At 37.3% G+C, this 21,766-nt stretch overlaps 1 protein-coding gene across 1 annotated transcript in view; it reads left to right on the top strand.

Annotated features, from left to right (window-relative positions):
• Positions 1–21,766, top strand: part of POLR3B (RNA polymerase III subunit B) — a gene marked incomplete at its 5' end in the record, with an annotated part of 50,635 nt that overhangs the window by 9,460 nt on the left and 19,409 nt on the right. Inside the window, 5 exons of the mRNA XM_010174756.2 lie at positions 1,992–2,119; positions 9,034–9,243; positions 11,026–11,184; positions 12,895–13,012; positions 14,367–14,509. Coding sequence (XP_010173058.1) covers positions 1,992–2,119; positions 9,034–9,243; positions 11,026–11,184; positions 12,895–13,012; positions 14,367–14,509 — 758 coding nt within the window. The remainder of the gene's footprint in view (positions 1–1,991; positions 2,120–9,033; positions 9,244–11,025; positions 11,185–12,894; positions 13,013–14,366; positions 14,510–21,766) is intronic.

The raw sequence follows: 21,766 nt of genomic DNA, 5'->3' as shown, positions 1-21,766 counted from the left end.
GCTTTTGTAATGTAGGCTTCTTTTAGCTACAGTATCCTCTCTTTACCTTTCCAATCCAATTAGGGTGTTTTTCTTTGGAGGATTAGACTCTATTTAGTGCGTTCAATTTCTTCCTTACCCATTTGTAACTCCGATTTTCAAACTCATGAGGTTGCCTTCCATTCTTGGGCCTATTTCTGACAGTGGCATTTTGATTTTCAGATATAGAACTGCTCTGTAAAGTTTGAAGGTCTCTCATTAGCACTGTGGAATATTTGGTAAGATGCTAGGATCCACATATGTTGCATCTTCTTTGGTTTAAATAGGATTGACTTAAATGGGAAAAAAAACTTGTGTTGAATACCCTATCTGAAAATATGTGTGTAGTTCCATGCATTAGTACCTTCTCAAGAAATCTGCCTTAAGCCTCTTGTTTTATTGTTTGAGAAGTACCAGCAGTTCTGTGAGGTTCTGCAGAATGGGGGAGCAGTCTGTGCTTTAAGTTTGCAGCTTGTTCTTGAGAGCATTTTGCAGTTACTTGACTGCAGTTGGAATTCTATCATTTGTATTTTCTTAAGTGAGGCTTCAATTAACATAGCTGCTTTTTATCAAGTGGCTATCCTCTGGCCAGCAGGTGATTTCTAGGTTGCTCAAGCATATTTGTGATTTATAAAGATTTCTGGGACTGATAGATAATTTCACTAGGCTTGCACCTCAGGATTTCCAGATTTTTTTTCGATTTTCAGATTTCATTATTTTATAGTAGTACATACATGATGTAAGTTCCTGCTGGTCTTTGTCTTCAGTCTGTATGTACTTGTGGTTAATTCCTCAGCCTTTTTGAGCTTGTGATGCTTTGCCATCTTTTGAGTGTTGTCATAATATTTTTGCACTCATTTCCTTTTCAAGGTCTGAAAGTTTAGTAATCAAATTAATTTCTTTAACTAATTAAAAAAAAAAAAATCTTCTAAAATACTTCCAAGGGAAGCAAAATGTTAAAGATGGGGTTTTTAGGATGCAGTGGGCTTAGGTGTGTGGGAGAAGTAAGGTGTGCCTGAACCCGAGCTCTGTGTAATAACTCCAGAACATTGTGAAAAGTGTGCTTTGGATAGGTTTAGTTATAAGTATCTTTATGTCAGAATTCCCCATTTCCTAGTTACTTATCTTTATTTAAAAAGCAGATCTACTCCAGCCAAGCTTTATTGTACACTCTGTCCTTAGTTATTAGTCACTCCACTTGCATCCCAACCCACACTACGGTTTAATTGCCTTTAAGCATGGACTTTTTCTTCTGAAGGTCATACCAGGTAGAACAAATTTTGTTATCTCTCAGTCTTTAGTCCTTGTCTTTTTACTTCTCATCAATACTACCTTTTAACAACATGGTCACTTCCAAAATATTTGCAGAGCTTTTCAAATAGTGTTTTATTATGCTATATCACCCATAGCACTAGATCTGATTTGGACACAGATGTTTGCCTTCTAACTGATATTATATAACTGACCTTGGAAAACTAAAACTACACTTTTATTTTTTTCAATACCTGAATCTGTCTTGCTCTTCCTTCCTTCACCTTCCCAGTGGATTTCTGGATCTCTGCGTTTGGTAATTTGATGTGGAGGACTCTCATTACATGAGAAGACATTCCTTAAGTCATTTTGGGTCCTACTATGTTTTATTGTCTTACTCTGCTCCTTCAGGTTGTCGTTATCTGGAGACTTTTTCCTCTATGATGGAAATTCATAAACTCTCATTTATTTCTCCTTCATTTCTTTTCATGTGAAAATAATTAAAAGCCAATATAAAATGGTTTGGGTTTTGGTTTTTTTGTTGGTTTTTTTTTAACAAAAAATAAAAATCCCATGATGAATCCATATTTTGTGGTCCTACTGACTTATATTTTTCTGAACAGAATTTAATTGAAGTCTTATGAGATACTACTAAAGTAAATAATTTCTAGTTAAGATGTTTGTTTCACAAGGCTGCTATAATTGTTACTTTTTCTTTTAAGAGATACAACACATTTGGAGATTGAGCCTTTCACGCTTCTTGGTGTCTGTGCTGGGCTGATTCCATATCCTCACCACAACCAGTCCCCAAGGAACACTTATCAGTGTGCCATGGGGAAACAAGCAATGGGTAAGACTTTTTTAATTCCAAATTGGAGCATTACTTAGTTTTTGACGCTATGTAGCAAAAGTGACAAAACAGAGAAGTTCTTTCTTTCCTAGTTCATGTAAAAGCTTTGCTAGGAAGAGGAAAAGAGCACTTCTTTAGCTTAGAGGAAGAAAGAATTAAGGTCTAAAAGTTTGAAAAATTAAAAGGAAAAAAATACCCATCAGTTTTACTTAATGGAGACCTTAACTGCAGGTATTAAAAGAAAAACTGGAGAAACTGGGGTACTATTGACTTTTTGTTGGGGTTTTTTTTATAATCATCATGACTTTCAAGTAGCTGCAGGATTGGCAGAATGGGGTTTTCTTCTCTTTATGCTGTGTTGTGCTGTAGGTTTCCAGACAAAAAGAGTTAAAAAGTGCTCTCACAAAGAGAGACAGAGGGGAGAGTTTCCCTGAATAGTTGAGTAGGTGTCCTAAAAATAAATAAATAAATAGCTACAGTGATATTAGAGAATAAGAGTAATCAAAATGTGCAAGAGGGAGTACTTAGTTACTTGAACACTTCCTGCAACTCTAGTTTAGATTTTGTTTTTTTTCTGTTTTGGATGAACAGGGCAAGTAACAGCCTCTCACTGAAACAAAATTAATTTCCTGATCACATAATTCTTTTTAGAAATGTGATAGCTGGTCATTAAAAACCAACCATTTTGTAAATTTGCTGTTGTGGGTAATAGATACTGGGGAAGTTCTAATCCTTCCTTTAGTAGACAGCTAAACTAATATTAAAGCATCCAAGTCATATGGCCTGTGATCAAACCAGAGTGAGTCCCAAGAAGAGCCTGACCAGCAGCTCATCAGTTCAGACAGCTGTATTCACACTTGTGCTGTACATGCTAGTTTTATGGCCTGTATTGATGGCTTACTCACAAGTTGAGAGTTACAGTAGAACAACTCTGTCATGAAAAACTACCACTTCTGTTAGGTTTACTAAACCATTTGTTTTGTACTGTGTGTTCAAAGCTGAAACACTGCAACTTTTGTGAGGCCTCTCTAGCAGAATTAATGGCAAAGTAACTGCCTTGTGCTGAACTGTCATGTTCAGCTCATCGAAATAGTGGAAAATAGCAACAGATGCATGTCCTCCCTTTAAATTAAAAAAGGGGGGGGAGAAAAAGAGGAGCGATGCAATCTTTTTCCTTACAGTTCTCCCCCATCCCATTATCTTTCCCCCACCCCCGAGTCTCTATTTTATGACTATTAGTCTCAGAAGGTTTGGTTAGTTACCACACACAGTTAAGCAGGATCAGTGTGTACAGAAAGCCAATTCAGTATCTGCGGAGTTCTTTTGTAGTTTTCTGTGTGAAGGTTTTTTCCCCGTTTTGTTTTGAGTGTCATTTGCAATTCATTGTCTGTGTTTTCTGAGGTTGGTGTATTCAGCTGCTTTGACCCTAGGTCTTGCACATTTAGCTCCTTGGATACAATCCTCTGACGTTCCTGCTGACGCTAGGAACACAAAAGCCATTGAATATCCTGAGCAATAAAAAAAGCCTTTGTTTCGGTTTGTTATGACAAAACACCTGATTCAAAGAATAAGCAGCTAGATAAAAGTACATTTTAAAAGTTGGCACATGACCTGAGCTATATTTTGCTCTGCCTGCAGTATCTACAAACACCTGAAACTTTTTGTAGTAACTGCTTAAAAAAAAAAGCCATCATAAGTGGCAATATATAGGGGCAGAAAAGATTTTTCTCTGCACTTACTGATCACATGAGATCTAGAGGATATTCCTGAAACGTTACACATACTTTTTTTTTCTGTTTGTATTTATGAAGAGATATGATGTAGTGCTTCAAATCGCCCTCTTTAAGTAACCATCCACCCTTCTTGCTTTCTTTCCTCATCCTGAAATTGCAGAGCAGGTCCTGTTCCAACATTGCCATGTGGAAAATCTCATGTCCAAGTCCACTCTATCACTCAGCTGTCAAAACCTGGGGGCATGGAGAGAGCACTGGGGCTCAGACTGGGAAAGGAGAGCCTTGTGCTACTCAACACTGTCCCCCTCTGACCACATTACAGGGCTGTGCCAGCAGCTTTGGACAGTCTTTGCTCTTTTTTAAGCAACATCAAGCTAGGGAGAGGTGTGAAAGCACAAGCAAATGGAGGGTGGACATCAGAGTTTGCAACAGGGTCTGTAATCCAGTATCCCTGACAAGTGTTAGATATTAAAATATTAATGTTTCTGCAGGATAATATTAAATGTTCTGAAAAATACCTCCCTTTCATGGGCAGAATGAGTCATCTTGTTGGAGTACTAGGGTGCTTAGTGAGCGAACTGTATTTCAGTAAATGAATTTTAAATGAAATTAAATCCCTCTGGTTTGGCATAGATAATTTACCATATGTTACAGGTTGAACTGTAAGACTGAAATTATGATTAGGTGGCAAATGCAACAGCAGCTGCAAGGATCTCAGTTGAACGTTGACATTTCAGTGCAAAGTTAACAGTTGTAGCTTAAAATCTGAGAAGTATTTGAGATTAAAATACAAGAGTCTGTACTGTTTGCATTCCATGTGTTGCTCAAATAATGTTTAAGAGGATCAAAGGCTCCTACAATTAGAGAAATAATTTTAAATTGAGCTTTTCAGTTCCATTAAGACATAGAAAATCAGCCAGTTTTACAAACTGTACCTCTGTGTCTGTGAAGCATTGCGTAAAAGGCTAATGTAAGAAGTGAAAACATACACATTTTCCTGCCAGTAATCCTCCATATTGCACATGCACATCTGTGAAAGCAGCAGTGTGGGTACACAAAGCAAGCTGTACGCTCTCGCAGCCCAGCTGTGCACTGCAGTTTCAACCCAACTGTCATAACGCAAGTCTTGAGTAAGGAAAGGAGGGTTTGGGTGTTAATCATTACTTTAACCAATGAAAGAGCAGAAAGTATTTGAGGGGAGGGTGGTAGGTACATGAGAGCTTTGTTGCAGAGGTTTATGTTGAAGCAACTTTGATATCACTAAAAAACCCCTCTTAACCCCCCTTATCATGGACATTCTGCTTTGCTTCTGTGAAATAGCAAAGCCCCTGATATACTGCTTTGCCTTGTGCTATAGCCAGCTGAATGTGTTACAACTGAGTTGAGAAGACAAATGTTCTTCAAGGAACCGAGTGCTGGGAGTTGTTTTTGACAGTTGTGAAGGGCTTGTTGGTGGGCTGAGAGCTAAAGTGCTCCCAAATTTTGTACAGCTAGCCTATTGGCAGAGAATCGAAACAAACATCAAAGCAAAACCAGCTGTTGCTGGTCATCACAACTGGACCTGGGTGCTTTGTGGCCAGGGTTCAGTTCTGCCACTGCTCTTTGAGAAACAGCATTTGTGCTCTGTGACATGGTCTCTTTGCCATCTCTTCTCTCCCCGGTAGCAGGCACAGAAGTGCTGGGACAGAAATGAGCCAGACTACTTCCCCCAGTCTAACTGACTTCTTAATCTTTCTATGGTGAAAAGGATATTTCAAATGCTGAACATCCAGATCACCTAATACATGTACTGTGAAAATCTCTCTGAGCTGAGTTGGAGCCCTGTCCACAAGGTTCAGTGCAGCATTTAAAAAATGTACTCGGTTCTCTGTTGGTTTGTGCTCATATAAAAGGAAATAATAGTAGAAAATCCATGGTGAAATTAGGGGAAATACAGAAAAACAGCAATTCTTTTCTTGTCATATACAATAATAACCCTTTTGGCTCATATCTTAAGTAGATTGATTTCTGTATCCTTGTTAATTTTGATTGTACAATTTAATGTTGCTGTAAGTAAACACCAGAGAATTGGATAAACGCTTATTTTAGCTGGCTGTTTGTTCTGGTGAGTTCACAAAACTTTCTGCATCAAAATAACAATATCCCATTTATGTTGAATATAAATAGATGGCATTACTTCACACTGAAGAGTGATGAAATGATACTTTAAAAGAAAAAAAAAAAACAAAACTTGTCAGGGGATAGAAAAAATGGAAGAATGTACACATGTATTCACAATATACCAAGCGCTGAGAAAAGCAAGAAAATTATCTTTCTTGTATCCAGGTCAACCTTGTGTGATTTGCTTTAAACGAGGCTGATTACTACTGAAAAAAATTGGTTCTTGCTGTTGAGGTAATTATAAATGTGGGTCATTGTGAGCAGGGTTTGTTATGGTGAAGTTTAATTATACTTTACTTTTGCTTGGCTGTTTGGCTGAAGCAAACAACGGCTCTGTTCTTTCAGAGAGAAAACAGAAATAAAGCTAGTGACTTCCTTCACTTCAACACCCACTCAGAGGTCTTGTCCCAACACACCAGTGCTCAGAAGAAGGGAGCTGCTTCTTAATTTTAACTAAGCAGATTGTGGTTTAAGGCTGTGGTTTGTTAGATCAGTCTAGAGAAGGCATTATTTGTATAACCTTTAAATCATAGTAATTAGGACAAATATTGCTGATATATGGCATGCTTTTTGGCTAATTTTTCACTTGTGCTCTTGAATCATTCTCTAGCCAGTGTCTTTCCTGCTAGGATATCCATCATTATATAAATGTGTTCTATTTAATATACTACAGCATTCAGCTCCTGAAGAATTGCCTGAATACAGTTTATTATTGGAGCTTAAAATCGCAGTAACGTCAGTCACTCGTGGCTCCTGTTCTGATACAAACAGTAACAGTTCTGTTAGGCTTATCTGAACCTCTGATAGAAATACCAACTTTGAAATACATGAAATATCTAAGAAATAATTTGCATTACTTGAAATATGCAAAAGTGTCATCTGTAATCCTTGATATATCAGATTGTGACTGGGGTATAAAGGACAAGTTTAGCTATGATCAGGTGCTTCAAACGTCATCTCATCTTAGCATCCCTAACCAGTGAACCATAGCAGGTACAGCATGTAAGTGTCTCAGAGGAGAAAAAAAGTGCAAGTATTTTAAAAGTGAAAGTTGGCGTGGCATACTCAGGAGAATATTTCTCTTAACAATGGGAAAATGTACCCATCCATGAAACTTTTAAGATGAGCTCTACAGCAGACAGCCTGTCCTGAAAGCATGCAGGTTATTCATTCTAGATGCAGAGGGAAGAAATGGTCTAAACCTCTAAATTTTTAATTTGGAAGTAGATTTTTCCTAGCTGTATAGTGGGAAAAAATTTTTTTAATCAAAGTATAATGAAAACAATGTCTAATACTTTGGCTAAGGGAATATCAGAAGTAATGGGGCTTTCAGATGGTGGGCCTATTGAGGGGTGACTGCAAAGCTCTTCAATGTTGATGAATCCAGGCCCTACCAGCTTGCTTCTTACTGGTGACAGAAAATACTGCTCAGAGATGATTAATTACTTTCTCCAAGAAAAAGACAGAAAAGCAACTGCTCAAAAACAAGAGACAAGTAAAGTCTGTCAACTCTACCAAATCTTTCTTGACGTTTGAAAATGCTGTGCCCATGGCTTCAAATCCAGTTCCTAGAACCAAGGGAAGTCCAGACATGCAAGAGCTGGTTATAACAGTTTATTTTCAGACAGTATCTGTTGAGCTATCTACCTGTTCTCATCCTTGGGAAGGGTAGACCTGTGGTGGTTTAGGAGAGAGAGCTTAGGGCCAAGGACAGGATAGGTCTTTGGAAATGCCAGTGATACTGCTTGGTTTTAGTTATTTGATTTTTCTAGACTTTTTTTAAATGCAAGCATTTGGAAATTGCAAGTAGGTGCATATAAAACGTGAAGCTGGCCTCCCCTAAGAGCAGATTTGTGTTTAGCTGTACAATATTCTGGCTGTGTGAAGTCTTCATTATACACTGGTTGCTTTGACCTTTCCTTGAAAGCAGCCAGCCTCTGAAATTGCAGGAGAAAATGGTAAGGTTTTGAAAGACTTACCTCCTAAGCACAAGTACTGCAGAACATTTAAAGAACACTTAAAACTTTGAAACTTTAACTTTTCAGACTGCAATTTCTTAATTGCTTAGAGACATAGCGTAGTCCTGGTACAGCAGACTCTAATAACATACGATTGCCTTAACTTTTGTTCTGCTACACAACAGTTTATGTTTCCCTGCTGGGTGTTAATTATTTTTTCTTCAGATTTCAGAAGACACTTTGGCAGTCTGATGGGACAGGGCCAAAAATTTCAGTCTCAAGCTGGGAGGTCTATACAAAGGATTGAATTCTAAACTATAAATTTAAAATTAATTTTATGTAAAAAGACAAATATATTACGAGTGAACTTCTACTGTAGTCTGTTTAGCAATGACGCCTCTAATTTCAGAAAGTAAATCAGTCTTGGCCTCTGCTAACTGTGTGCTTTGTTCATGCTTTGTGACATTCTAACTCAGGCTGCTGTTGAACTAATTATTGCCCAGAAAAGGAAGGAAATATGATGTGGAAGACGCAGAACTTGATCCACTGTTCCTCTTTAATTCTATGGAAGTCTTTCTATTTATTCCTATAAAGTTTTGGATCAGGTCTATGGAACACAAGTTCAGCTCTCAAAAAAAAAAAAAAACCCTACAGCTATTAGAACAATAAAAGCAAACTTCTTACTTGCAAATTTCTGTGTTGTGATTAAAAAATAAATCTTATTTACATTCAGTCATATAAGTTCTGACTTTGACTTCTTTTGTTGTTGTTCTTTTAGTCTTGATGCTTAGGTTTTTTTCCCTGCTTAAGAAAAAATAAATAATTCTTTTTAGGAGCTTAAATTCAGAATCAACCTTCATGTTTATTTAAATATAATAATGTAAAGTTGTTTTTGTTCACTCTCTTATGATTTTTTTTTTTCCTTCTTGAAGAATTTCTATTATTACATTAATTCCTCATTTTGTGGTTTTATAGTTAATTTGCATTTTGGTAATCTTTTAGCCAACACATTTCTAGGAAACTTACTGATGTTCACACACTTGTGTTTTTCTTTTACATACAGGTACTATTGGATACAATCAAAGAAACAGGATAGATACTCTTATGTACCTTCTAGCCTATCCACAAAAGCCAATGGTAAAAACAAAAACAATTGAACTGATAGATTTTGAGAAACTGCCTGCTGGACAGAATGCCACAGTTGCTGTGATGAGCTACAGTGGTTACGATATCGAAGATGCTCTTGTCTTAAACAAGGCCTCTTTGGACAGAGGTAAGAACCATCAATTCTTTCCCACTTCTCTAGTGTTCTAATACATGTTAAAGCATGTCTCGTGGTGTTATCCTGTAATAACTTTTGTTACAGTTATGAACAGTACATCTCCTCTTAAGAATTCAAATTCCAAAACAGCTTTGAATGCTTTTGTTTGTTTTCTGCATGAGTAGTGATTGTAGGTCCATGCTTGCAGTAGTGCGGTGAAGTTGCCAACACGTGAATAAACTTTGAGTATGGCTATTATAAGAAAAAATGGCTAACTTTTGACCTTAAAAAAGTGTGAATGGTTGCTTTTTGAAAATGTTTAGTTTACTAAAAATGTAAGGTGTTAAATAATCTGTTCTGTTGGTCTTACTTTTTAGATGGTTACCTGAACCTTTTTTCATTACTAACAGAAGAGTCTCATTATTTTCACTAGTAACAAAAGTAATAGATGAAATTAGACTTTGGAATGCATTTGGGAAGGCAGTGGAACACATGGCAGTTTGTGTCATTGTGAACTTGATGCTCTGAGGGAGCAATAGCAGTGTTGCCTACTTTCAAAGGGAAAATAGTAATACTATCTAAAGCAGAATAATATAGTGTTTATTCAGAGATAAACTAATGACCTGCTTTCTTAAAAAAAAAACAACAAAACAAAACCTATGCAGTGCAGTGCAGTGTATTTTAAGTGCATAAGCACCAAATAGAAGGTAACTAAGTGAGACCTGTGTTTATGCTGGTCTGGCCTGTCTCGCGCTCTCCACAGTTCTTCAGCGCTTTATGTAAATGCTGCTGGGGGTTGGAGGAGAGTTGCCTGTTTTCTAAATAAATTCCCTGTGACAAGACATAGTGCAGTGTGATCAAACTGGTTTTAGTTTCGGGTGGCCAAAATCAGATTCTTCCATGACTTTATTAGGCCCCCCCCAACTCCCTTGCTCCTAGTTGCTAGGCAGCAATAATAGTATTCCTAGACATGTATCTTTGGCATTTAATTTATGCCTCCTTTTCTAAAACAACAACAGGCATGATTTAAAACTGAATGTTTTCTTTTCTGGTAGACTGGTAACATTTACAGGGAGAGCTGTGATGCTTGTCAGGAGTTACTTGACGTAATCTAAAGATATAGATGTACTGTATGTGGCGGCAACCATCTTTCAAATGAACTAAAATAACGTAAGATTATTAGAAAGCCTTGCTCTTGGTTGTCTGTAATTCTAAATGTGATGAAAGTGTTTAGTATTGTGGCTAGTTGCTGTACTTGAAGAGAAATTCCAGAGATGCTACTTTTCTCATCTAAAACCCAAACCAAACCTGTTTTATAACAATATATGTAATTCAGAATTCTTTCAACTGGGAAGAAAGTGAGTAATGGGGTGATTATGTGAAACACTCCATCGGTCCTTTCCTGGTAGGATAGCTTGTGTCAACCACAAACATGAGTAAAAGTTTAGGTTTCTTAGAACTCCTGAAAGGAAGAGGTGCTGTTCTTGTCCTGTTAAGTCTCTTCTCCTATGTTATGTCTCCCTGTGGACCACCAAAAATGTAAGAGAAATCATGCATGTGTATGTGCAGAGGTATAGAAGTGCATGAGCACAACTTCACAATTAGACCATAGTCCAAAGTCTAAAAAAAGTAGCATTCAAGTAGTATTCAAGACAATGAATAACTAATTAAAAGATATTTTACATTCTGTAGTTCTTTTTTTTAGCAGGTGGATCAGCATTCTTGTTTTATTCTGATAATGTGTTATAAAGAAACTTTGAACTCCTAGGCAGATGAGTTTGTGTTACATTTTAGGTTTTGGAAGGTGTCTTGTGTATAAGAACGCCAAGTGTACACTGAAGCGTTACACAAACCAGACATTTGATAAAGTTATGGGTCCAATGTTGGACGCAGCTACCCGGAAACCAATCTGGCGCCATGAAATTTTAGATGCTGATGGTATCTGCTCTCCAGGTATGGCAAACTACATGTTCAGTGATGGTGTGCTCATAATCTGAGGTAGAAATTAATGTTCTGTTAATATTTCTTGTGCGCCTTGTTTTATACTTAGTGTAATTTTTTTTTTTTCTTGAAGGTGACAATATTGTAATGGAAAATTTGAAAATGTTGGTTTCTGAAAGTAGCAGGATGCCAGTCGTTGGGGGGCATTTGTGCGTGAAAAGAGGGAGCTTTATATTTAAGTAGAAGAGTGAGTCTTTAAGAGTGTGAATCTGTTGATGCGTTAGAACTTGTATTCTTCTTATATCCCCAATTGATAAACTTTTAATACTGTAGTTTTTTACTGCTTGTCTCTCATATGTTCTCTTATTGTTGTTTTTTAGGGATAGATTCCTTATTGTGTTGATTTCATATGTCAAAACCTCCTAGCATCCTGTCAGTTAATGCAGTTGTTTGAAAAAGTAAAACCTTGTGGTTTTAAGACTTTAGAAATACATTTGGAGAGAGATAAGAGAATAAATACAATTACATTTTTGTTATGAGGATAGGTGTATAACTTCCCAATGGAAATAAATTTGAGAAAGAATCTTCCTGTACTGCCATCCTTCAGTTAGGAAATGGTGTAATAGATCTGAGAGAGATCTAATAAGATCTAATAAGAGATCTAAGAGATGTAATAAGATCTTATTAGATCTAAAAGATCTAATAAGAAAGGTGCTGTAAAAGGCACTAAACTTAATTCCATTATAGCAACACAATTGAGTCATTTTTGCTCTTTAGCACATCATAAGGAGCTTTCAAAGTTAATTAAAAGAAAAAAGGCAAGAATCTTCTGAAGTATTCAGATAGATAGGCCTGGGGTGGGCTCCAGACTGAGGCTGTTCTCAGCATTTAGTTAAAAACCTCTTTAAAATAGTTCATGTGGACAGAAAAGAGACATAGGTTGAAGTTGAGTAATTTTGCGGAGGAGGTGGGGGGCAGGTACTTGGTGTGCATGAGTATAATCGTTAAAAGAAAAAAGGCAAGAATCTTCTGAAGTATTCAGATAGATAGGCCTGGGGTGGGCTCCAGACTGAGGCTGTTCTCAGCATTTAGTTAAAAACCTCTTTAAAATAGTTCATGTGGACAGAAAAGAGACATAGGTTGAAGTTGAGTAATTTTGCGGAGGAGGTGGGGGGCAGGTACTTGGTGTGCGTGAGTATAATCAGGCATGCTACTGATCTGGTTTTCTCTGAAGGGCAGGATAAGGGAATGGAAAAGAGCTGATGTATGAGACCAGAAGCAATAGGAAAAAGTAATTGCAAGGAGAGGCTGAAAGTAATCTTGCACAACTCATTGTAGAAATTATGCAATTTCCTAAATTTTGGTGTGAATTTCTAAAATTTGTCAGTGACGGTGTTGCTTGTTAATTTTCTCCATACTTTCAGCAGATGACTTCAGATGCTTTTGTGTATTCTTTAGACCCAGGGTATATTGAATAGCTATTCTCATAGTCCATCCAGCATGCAAGCTGTTCTGTTTTGGCTTACCAAATAAAAAAAAAATAGTTTAATGGTTCCCTTACTATGTGATATTTAATAAAATAACATTACATACTTCCTGGATATGTTCCTGCCAGTTTGTTTTCCAGCTTACCTTTTTTTAAAGCTTAAAATGTATTTCTAACATAGGTAGCCAGATATGATTTCATCATGGTTTGTTGGGTTTTTTTCTTGTTGTTTGTAGGTGAAAAAGTAGAAAATAAGCAAGTCCTTGTGAACAAATCTATGCCAACTGTGACCCAGACGCCTCTGGAAGGAAGTAGTGTGCCTCAGCAGCCACAGTACAAAGATGTGCCAGTAACGTATGTTTTGCCATAACTTTATAGTTGGGGAAGGTACATGGAGGAAAGGTATCTGGGAAAATATAGAAAAGTCAAAGGAATAAACTTCCTTCTGGAAATTAGACCTAGTTCTCTAAGTCTTGTTTTTCCACAGGATTTTTCAGAACTAAGTTATTTTCAGAAGTGCCTGGACACTTAATCACTATCAGGTTAGAATCTGACACCTGAAGGGCTGGAATTGCAGAGAGGAAGGAACCCTCCTGAAGATTTATGTATAGAGAGGAATCACTGAGTAGGTTCCCAGGAGAGACTGAGGAGAGAGCTAAGATAGTGGTAGAGGGGAGAGGAGTCACTCATGGATGAAATGATGGACAAACAGGAGAAAAGGAGGATGTGTGGGAGGGCAGAGAGCGTATGTCTACTAAATGAGGGGGCACATCTCCTCCACACTGGCTCCCACAGAAAATGGCCAATGCTGACTGACGCTCAGCCTTCACTTTGCCAGCCAGGAGGCCAGGAGCTGGAGGCCTTCCTATCTCAGAGGCTGACAGGCAGCTCATTGTGGCCACTCCAATTACCAAGGCGCCAGTGAATGGGAAAAGATAGTCAATAAGAGTTTTTCCCATCCTGTTGTGAAAGAGGAGGGGGCTTCTGAGATGTGAGATGAAAATTTTGCATTAAATGTAAACTTAAATAAATAAATAAATTATGACAAGTTTTTCCTTGTTTTGTCACGAATAGCCTTGACAGTTCAGTGAATTAGCAAAGAGCAGGGCAAGCAACTGGTGCCTAGATCAGAAAGGCAGAGTTAGCTTTGCTGCACTTCTGTGTATTTCACAACCAATAGAAAGCTCTAGGTTTACTCCTACAAGATAATAAAGAAGTGAGGCAACAGTGTAATTATCAAGGAAAGGAGTAATCCTGCCAGGTAAAGATATGAATCCAGGGCTCTGAATTTAGGTGTCATAGTTTGACCATGTCAGCTACCTGAAAAACAATACAATCTCCTAAATAAGGCTTTAAAATCTGCTCTAATTCTCTATTTGGCTTTTGTTTGTTTAACTTAAGATCCATAAATTTGCAATATACTAGGAAGCTTTTTTCTGTCAAGAAGAGCCCATGTGATAAAAAAAAAAAAGACAACTTGTTCTTTACAAGTTCAGCTTAATTCTCTCTTTGTTTCTGTTGTATTTCTTGTCTTGTCTTTTCCAGAAACATACCATACAATGTATATAATCTTTGCTCCATTAGCCTCCCATATATAAGTTCCGTGAAGACTACAGTTTAGCCAGAAGGTTACCAATATGTAGATACTTGCTAGTAACTTGTGTTTGATACATAGAGGTAAAACTCATGTTTTGTCTTCTTGTACTAGCTACAAAGGTGCAACTGATTCATACATTGAAAAAGTAATGATTTCATCAAATGCAGAGGATGCTTTCTTGATCAAGATGTTGTTGAGGCAAACTAGACGTCCAGAAATTGGAGATAAATTTAGCAGTCGTCATGGGCAGAAAGGTAAGCTACACATTTAATAAAAATAAATGCATGTTGGATATGCCTGCTATACATACATAACATTATAATGCATGTTTCCATTATTGGTTCAGATCTTTTATGAATACAGCGGTAGAAGACCATATCTCTGTTTTTTTGTTAAGTTCACCTAATTTAGCAATGATGTTTCTGGAACTGAGGAGAGGACTTGGCAAACACAACTCTGTATTGACTTATGCATATAGAATGTACAGTAGTTGCACATTTTAATCAAGAACAGGGTTTTGAGTTTGTTGTTTTGGGGGTTTTTTTAACTAGTGTGAATTTGGTTTTAGGTGATAGGTTTGTCAGTGGGTTATCAAGAGACAGATTGGAGTGAAGAGTGAAATAGCCTATTCTGAATGGACTGAAAAGACCAGAGATGGAATGGAATGTCTGAAAGTCATCTGTGCAGACCTTTTTCTCTGAAGACAAGACTGCACATAGATAGCTCAGAGCCATGGCGTAAAAGGGAAACAAATTGGGAATACAACTAGGTATGCACTAGAAGAGACTGGGAAGAAGGGGAAAGTGTTTTTAAAAATCCACCTGGGACATGATCTGAGGCACCTCTGATCTTCAAACTGAGAGTTGAAAATGAGTACCTCCTAGGAAGCTGCTTGCTGGTTTGTAGCTCTCTAGTGTTAATGTTATAAGTAAGATGAAAATCAGGAGCTTGTTTCCATATCTGTTGAAAAAAGCAGTGCACTCCCTTTGACCTTAATGGCAAAAAAAGGTGACGACATCTCTGAATCTCAAAAGGCTGGGAGGTGTGGTAAGGGTATTAAGAAAGGAATGACTGAAAATAGTCCAACTGAAACTGACGTAAAAGCATGTTTTGATCGCATTGGTCTCAATGTGTGACAGGTTTTGACATGTTTTCATCTATCTTGGAAAATCTAGATTTTTAGCACTTTCAGCATGACCTTCTACCTTACTGTCTGTGCTGTGCTGAACCTATTACCTGAATATTGTAATGTTGTTACATTTTTAGGTGTTATTTTGGTTTGAGAACATTGCTCATTCCCTTGTCAGTCGCGGTGGGGAGGCAAAGAGGTTGATATTACTAAATCCTTTCCATTGCAGCACGTACATTCCTTTCCTGCCACTGGGCAAATGTGATACTGTCTTAATAACTACTGGGAAAAAAAAAAAATCCTTACTTCCTTGCTTTGATTTCTGAGGAACTGGAACCAGAGCACTGAGTATAAAGCACACCAGCTTCTTATGTCTGGTAACACAAGTATCTGCTAGATCTGTGTGGAGGGCAGAAGGAGGTAAATGAGGAAATAACAGAGGATGCTGTTTAGATTTGATTAATACTTAAAAGTAGCTGTAGTCAATGAACTTTGCAGTAATACATCAAATTATGGTACTAGCTAAAGGATGTTATCTTGCAAACTAACCATCTTTTCATGAGCAGTGTTCTCTTTGTCAGAAGACACGTGGAAGAGAGAGTGCTTTTTGTTAGGAGGAGCTCCCTGAAAATGTCCCTTTCAGCAGTTTGTGACATAGTCCCACTCTACTCCCAGCATCATGTTGGTTTTGACCTTGTGTTGATTTCCATCCTGTATTCTTGGAACACAACCAGTGAACTCTGTGGGCAAATATGCCCTGGAGTCAGTCAGCAGAGAACTGGTACTTGCACAACATCCATATGTAGATCTGAGCCAGTGAAAAGAGGTGAAACTGCAAAAAATGTCACCAGTTCATAGGCAGTATCCAGCTCTAGAGCTCTCTTAGGTGTGGTTTAACCAGAATCATCTCCATCATATTCAGTGCCTGCATGACTGGAAGAGGTCTGAAGAGCAGTTGCTTACAGATGGACCTTAGGCACAAGTAAGAAAGCATTTTTATAATGCTCCATGCCACTATTTACTCTGGTTACTTCTTTACTCACATGTGTAGCCTAAAGTGAAACCTGAGGTCATTTGTAACTTTCTGGGGCTATGGAAGTATGTAAGAATTGGTGCCAATGAGGTGACCAGGTGTAACTAAAGTGAAAGACTTCATCCCTGTTGTGAGATGCAGGGCTAGCCACAGTAATCCTCATTTCTGTAGCCTGCAGGTTTGGTGACCGGGACATCTACCTAGAGCGAACCTAGCAATCAAAAAAGGTGAAATGGGTACAAAAGGCAGTAGTTGATCATAATGTCAGCTGTTGCCAGATGTTGCCTCAAGTTCTTTTTGTGTATTTTCTGTGGAGTATAGTCAATGCAGGCTTTCTCAGTACATCCAGCTCTCTCCAAGATCACCCTTACTTCCACAATATCTTTCCATAGACCCCTAAAATCAGTTCTTGAAACTCTGTATTCTAGAGGAATCCTTCCATTGTTTCTGCTATCATAAAGAAATAGAAACTGCTCTGACAAGCACTGAAACACTTTTCCTGATTGTATTTTCAAGATGACTTTTGATCTAAAAATAGGAAGGGATTCTCACTGAGTCCCTAAGTGATTTGGGAACCAGTAGCTATTGAAGGCTTCAAAAAAGTAAAGAAGCACCAGTACATTCTTGACTTTCCTTTTAAAATCCAGTCTAGTTCTTGCATTACAGCTGTATAGGGTAGTTTCAGGAAGTGAGGGGGAAGATCATTGGCTTCAGGGGCAAACAGAAAGAGTTGAGCAGTTGGAATGGTTCAACTGCCCCATTCCTTCCTTTTCTCCAGGAAGATTCTCCTTCAGGAAGATTTTGTGTAGAGTCTCTTTCAAATATTTTTATCTCATATACATGAAGATGGGCAGTACTTTTAAGCCTGTGACCACTTTTAGAGCAAAGCCCATTTCTTCCTATATTTTCAGCTTTGTCTAATTAGTCCTTTCTCCTTATAAATGGCAGATGGCATTTCAGCTGCAAGTTATTATGTAACCATACGATCAGTACTGTGCGGGACAAATTTTCTTACTAAAATTAAAAAAAAATAGCCTACAAATTATATTAAAGAAGCTGCTTGGTTAATCATCATAAATATTTACTGATATTTGCATGAAAAATTTAAGCAGGTAAGGTTTTTCTCCTAGCTTGGGCTATTGATGTGCACCTATTGAAATAGTTAGTTGAACAGGATTTAAATGGAACTGATTTTCATACTTCTCCAAAAATGAAGAAGTATGTTCTGTAAATCTAGAATCATCAGAGGAAAGGTGGCAGCAGTATGGCCGCTTTAGGGAGCAGAGGGCCTTCAATACCACTAAATACACATAAGGCATCTCGCAGTCTAGAGCAAGCTCATTTTAGAGGTCTTGAAGGACAGACATCTCATTACTACTCATCAAACCCTTTCATGGTCAAATGCACAAACAACTAACACGCACTGTATTGGAGTCTAGTGGTATTTTTTTTATATTCCACAAGCCACACAAGGTTAGTAATATTTTTTTTTCTAAAGTAGAATACCTGTGGAAATCCCCTGGTTATGAAAAACAGCATCCGAAATGCTGTAGGGAACTTTGAGGGCGCCCATAATTCTTCCTGGCATTGCATCAGGTTAGAATGACTGATCCCTTCGTATCTGTGCTTTGGACCTATAAGAGTAATAAACCAAAACCATCAATTATTCAGAATAGTCCCTTTCAGCTTAGTTTTGGAGATATGAGCGGGAACATTGCAACAGTTGTGTTACAGACTTCGCAGGCATGTGCTTGTTAGCTGTCCACTGCATCAATCTGTAGTAATCTCTTATGGTTGGGGGGGAGTGATCATATTCTAAATTGTTATGTTCTACTAGGATACATATCCTCCTGGTAGCAGACCTCTCAGTTCACTGGCTTGTAGTATGTTATGGGAAAAGATAAGACAATAAGTGGGAGAAAGGAAAAATCTGCTTAGTGGAGAGGATACCTGTGTTAGATACCAAGGAAAAAAATACTGACAAGAACAGTGGAGTTTACTGTTTTGCAACTTCAGTTTGCAGCAAAGAACCAGATACAGACATTGATGTTAGATTACAGGCCATGACGGGACTGGAAAGAAGGCATGAAAAGGAAAGGCAAGATCTCCTTTGCTAGTGATTTAAAAATACAATTAGCATCATCCTTCTCTGACATCAAATCAGGGAAGGATCCATCATAAAAGAGGAGTATAGACAGCTGAGAAACATAAATTGTAATAGTGACAGTTTAACATTTTCCATTGAGAGAATTTTTAATTAGCCATGAATTTGTTCTCTCACCTTCATCTGGATGCAGGCTATTACCACTTCAGGTTTAACCTGTGAATGTTAGCTTTAAGCCCATCATAGGGCCATTTAAACCTATGATGAGCTTGAACTAACAAGTACCTTGATTCAGTGAAAAGAGAAAGCATATTTCTCTCTTTTCTGTATTATCAGTCTTTTCTGCAAAGTATTTTTATTTTCTAGAAGGATTGCATGACAATAAGATTTGATTTCACAGAACTGTAGTACTAGTTTTAAAATAATTAAGTATGTGCAAAATAAGAGATTGCACAAACTACATTTCTCAAGTATTTTTCATGGACTTTTTCCAGTATTCCAAATTGATTTGTATTCCAAAGCTATACTTTGTCACTGGGTCAGAAAGAAGCAGAGTAACAGAATTGGAAACTGTCTGGCATATTACAGATTAAATCTCACAAACCAGCTTTAGCCTTTTGTTACAGAAGAGCTTTTCGTTAAATACATAGGTAGATTTTGTAGGCCTCTATAATAATCTAGATCTATGCCACTGCCTCTGTATTTGCTACTTTCTTTGTGTCCTCTCCCATGTCAACACTGTATTGGCAAGGGTCACCACTTCTGGCCTGTCCACCACACCCTCTTTTCATTCGAGTCCATGTTTTAAGCACACTTCTTTCAAACTGCCTGTAAAAGCTGGCCTTTCCTTCAAGACCTGTCAACAAAGAAGTGTATGAAGAGGAGAAAAAAACCCAAATGAGCCATCATGTTATGTTGAGAAATGCAGCAGCAGATATTTTGCTCTATCTCAATATTCATCTTCAAACTGGACGTTGCAGTGAGATCTTTGGGAATGGCACTGTCACTTTAGTCTAGAAGCCCTTAAGCTTCTAATGTCTGATAAAAAACCCATATACATACCAGGGAAGACTTATCTTGAGCTGTAGGACTTTGTTTTAACTACATTGCATCATATTTTTTCCAGAAGGATAAAGAAAATTTTTGGTTAATTATTTTGGTTTTTTAATCTTGCATTCTTCAAGCAAAGTCACTTTTCAAAGCACAGAAGGCTAAAGGATTGTTAAGCTAAAGAAACTTCATCTGAATTCCATACAAACTGAATTATTATATTTCCAGATTTCCTCTTGCTTTGCTACAAGTCACAATGAGGAAAAAGTTGGGCTCCTTTGATGTGAAAAAAAGCAATATATCACTTCTCTGAAAGAACATTTCTCAGTCTCTCATGTGAAAAAGGATTAACACCTCCAACAAAGGTCCTGTAGATCACAGAACTAAGCAGCAATACTGAACAGTATTCCCGAGGAGTGGAAAAACTGTATTTAAGCAAGAGATTGTTTGAACTGGCAAACAGAAGCTTTTTAATAGCTGAAGATCTAAGATAAAGGATTAAACCTTTCTGAAGTATCTGCACTTAAACAACTCTAAAGACAAGGAAGCGAGTTTAAATTCATGAAAGATGGTCTTTGTTTTCCTAAATGAACCATGTTCTTTAGCATCAAAACAAAATCCATTCACAGCTTTGTCAGCTACATAAACTTCATGACAAGACCACTTATCTGACCTTGCTTTTTAAAATTTTTATTAATTTGAGCATCTGCCTTTTGCCTAACTTTGTAGCTGAGAACAATTTAGCTTTCTCCTTTTACTGGGCACTTGTACAGTACGTGTAAGCAGAACATGTAAAGTAAGATGTTAGTCAGATGTTAGTTTTAAATGACTACTTGTGTCACTTTCCCCTCCATGTTACAAGTCTGACTTAGTACTTTATCTCTAATAAAACATCAGTGGGCTTACAGGAATTAAATGGTTGTAGTGGCATTAAAAACAATTTGCTGTTATCAACTGCAGGAATGTGGGATGATTAGGTATCAGGAAAGGTGGGAATTTCGTACCTTATTTTTATCTTCAAAAGTTGAATATGAAAAAATGAGATGTCAGAATGCCATTAAAACATCTCATACCGTTTTTTCTATTTATTTTTAACAAAACCGCTGCTTAGCTTGCTGACTTAAGAAGAAAATTACACCATTTTTTATCTCAAGCAGCAAACAGGTAACCTTCTGACCTTTTCAGTAAATCCTCAACTGAACCTCTGAAATTAGGGTGATTTAGCATTTTATGGCACAGAATAAAAATCTCTAATTCTGTTTCCAAATAGTGTATCCTGAACACACATTTTATTAAGCTCTTGACTCATTCAGCCATGTGTATTTTGTAAAGTTCCTATGGTTATTGTTTTACAATAGCTGCTTCCAGAAGCATTGTAAGGGTTTCAATTAATCAGCTCTTTGTGTGCTTCAGACTATGCAAATTTATCACATCAGACCATTCAGCAGCTCATGGGAAAGCAGTGTACAAACTGTATTGTCTTCTAGCACCTCCTCTCATTTAGAGTGATGTTTTTAATAAGAAAACTAATCAAGTTTACTTATGCATTATTTATCTGTTAATTTTAATTTTGTTCTTTACCTCTTATGTCAAATGGGATGTAGCAAGTGATATGATAGATCAGTGAATGATTCAATATTGAACAAAGCTTATGTGATGCAGCACTTTTTTTCTTCTGGACTTGTTTTGTGCTTAGTTAGTCAACACAGTATGTAATTAGAGAGTTTTGAACCAGATGTACATTTTTGTTTAACATTACTAATTTTTGCAAATCTCTTTCATCACTTTTCCACAATGTACAGCGATGTGTTATAGCTACGACTCCTCTTAATTATATGACACAGTCTTATTTCTCAGGAGTATTTCCAAATTCTGGCAAATCCGGTAAATCTGAAATAGACACCTTTCAGGTTAGTTTTAGCTCTTTTACCATTATATCATTAGAATAAGTAAACAAGCACGTTTAGTAATGCACTTCTTTTTATCTTGCTGATAGAAACTGGTATTACTGCTGCTTCTATTCACTTAGTCTTCTTTGCTCTCTAATGTCCCTCCTGCTGGTAGTAATTAGTTTTCTATATTAGGTTGTTTTGACTTATTTGATGATTTTTTTTTTTTCATTTGGCATGTGTGTGTATAGAAGGCATCTTATCCTAAGCAGTGAAAAACTTTCCCATACTGTTGTGTTTTGTCCC

Source organism: Antrostomus carolinensis, unplaced genomic scaffold (genome assembly GCF_000700745.2).
Source record: "Antrostomus carolinensis isolate BGI_N321 unplaced genomic scaffold, ASM70074v2 scaffold89, whole genome shotgun sequence".
Classification (NCBI taxonomy): Eukaryota; Metazoa; Chordata; class Aves; order Caprimulgiformes; family Caprimulgidae; genus Antrostomus; species Antrostomus carolinensis.
Note: the sequence above shows the minus strand (reverse complement) of the source record. Positions and strands in the feature narration are given on the sequence as shown.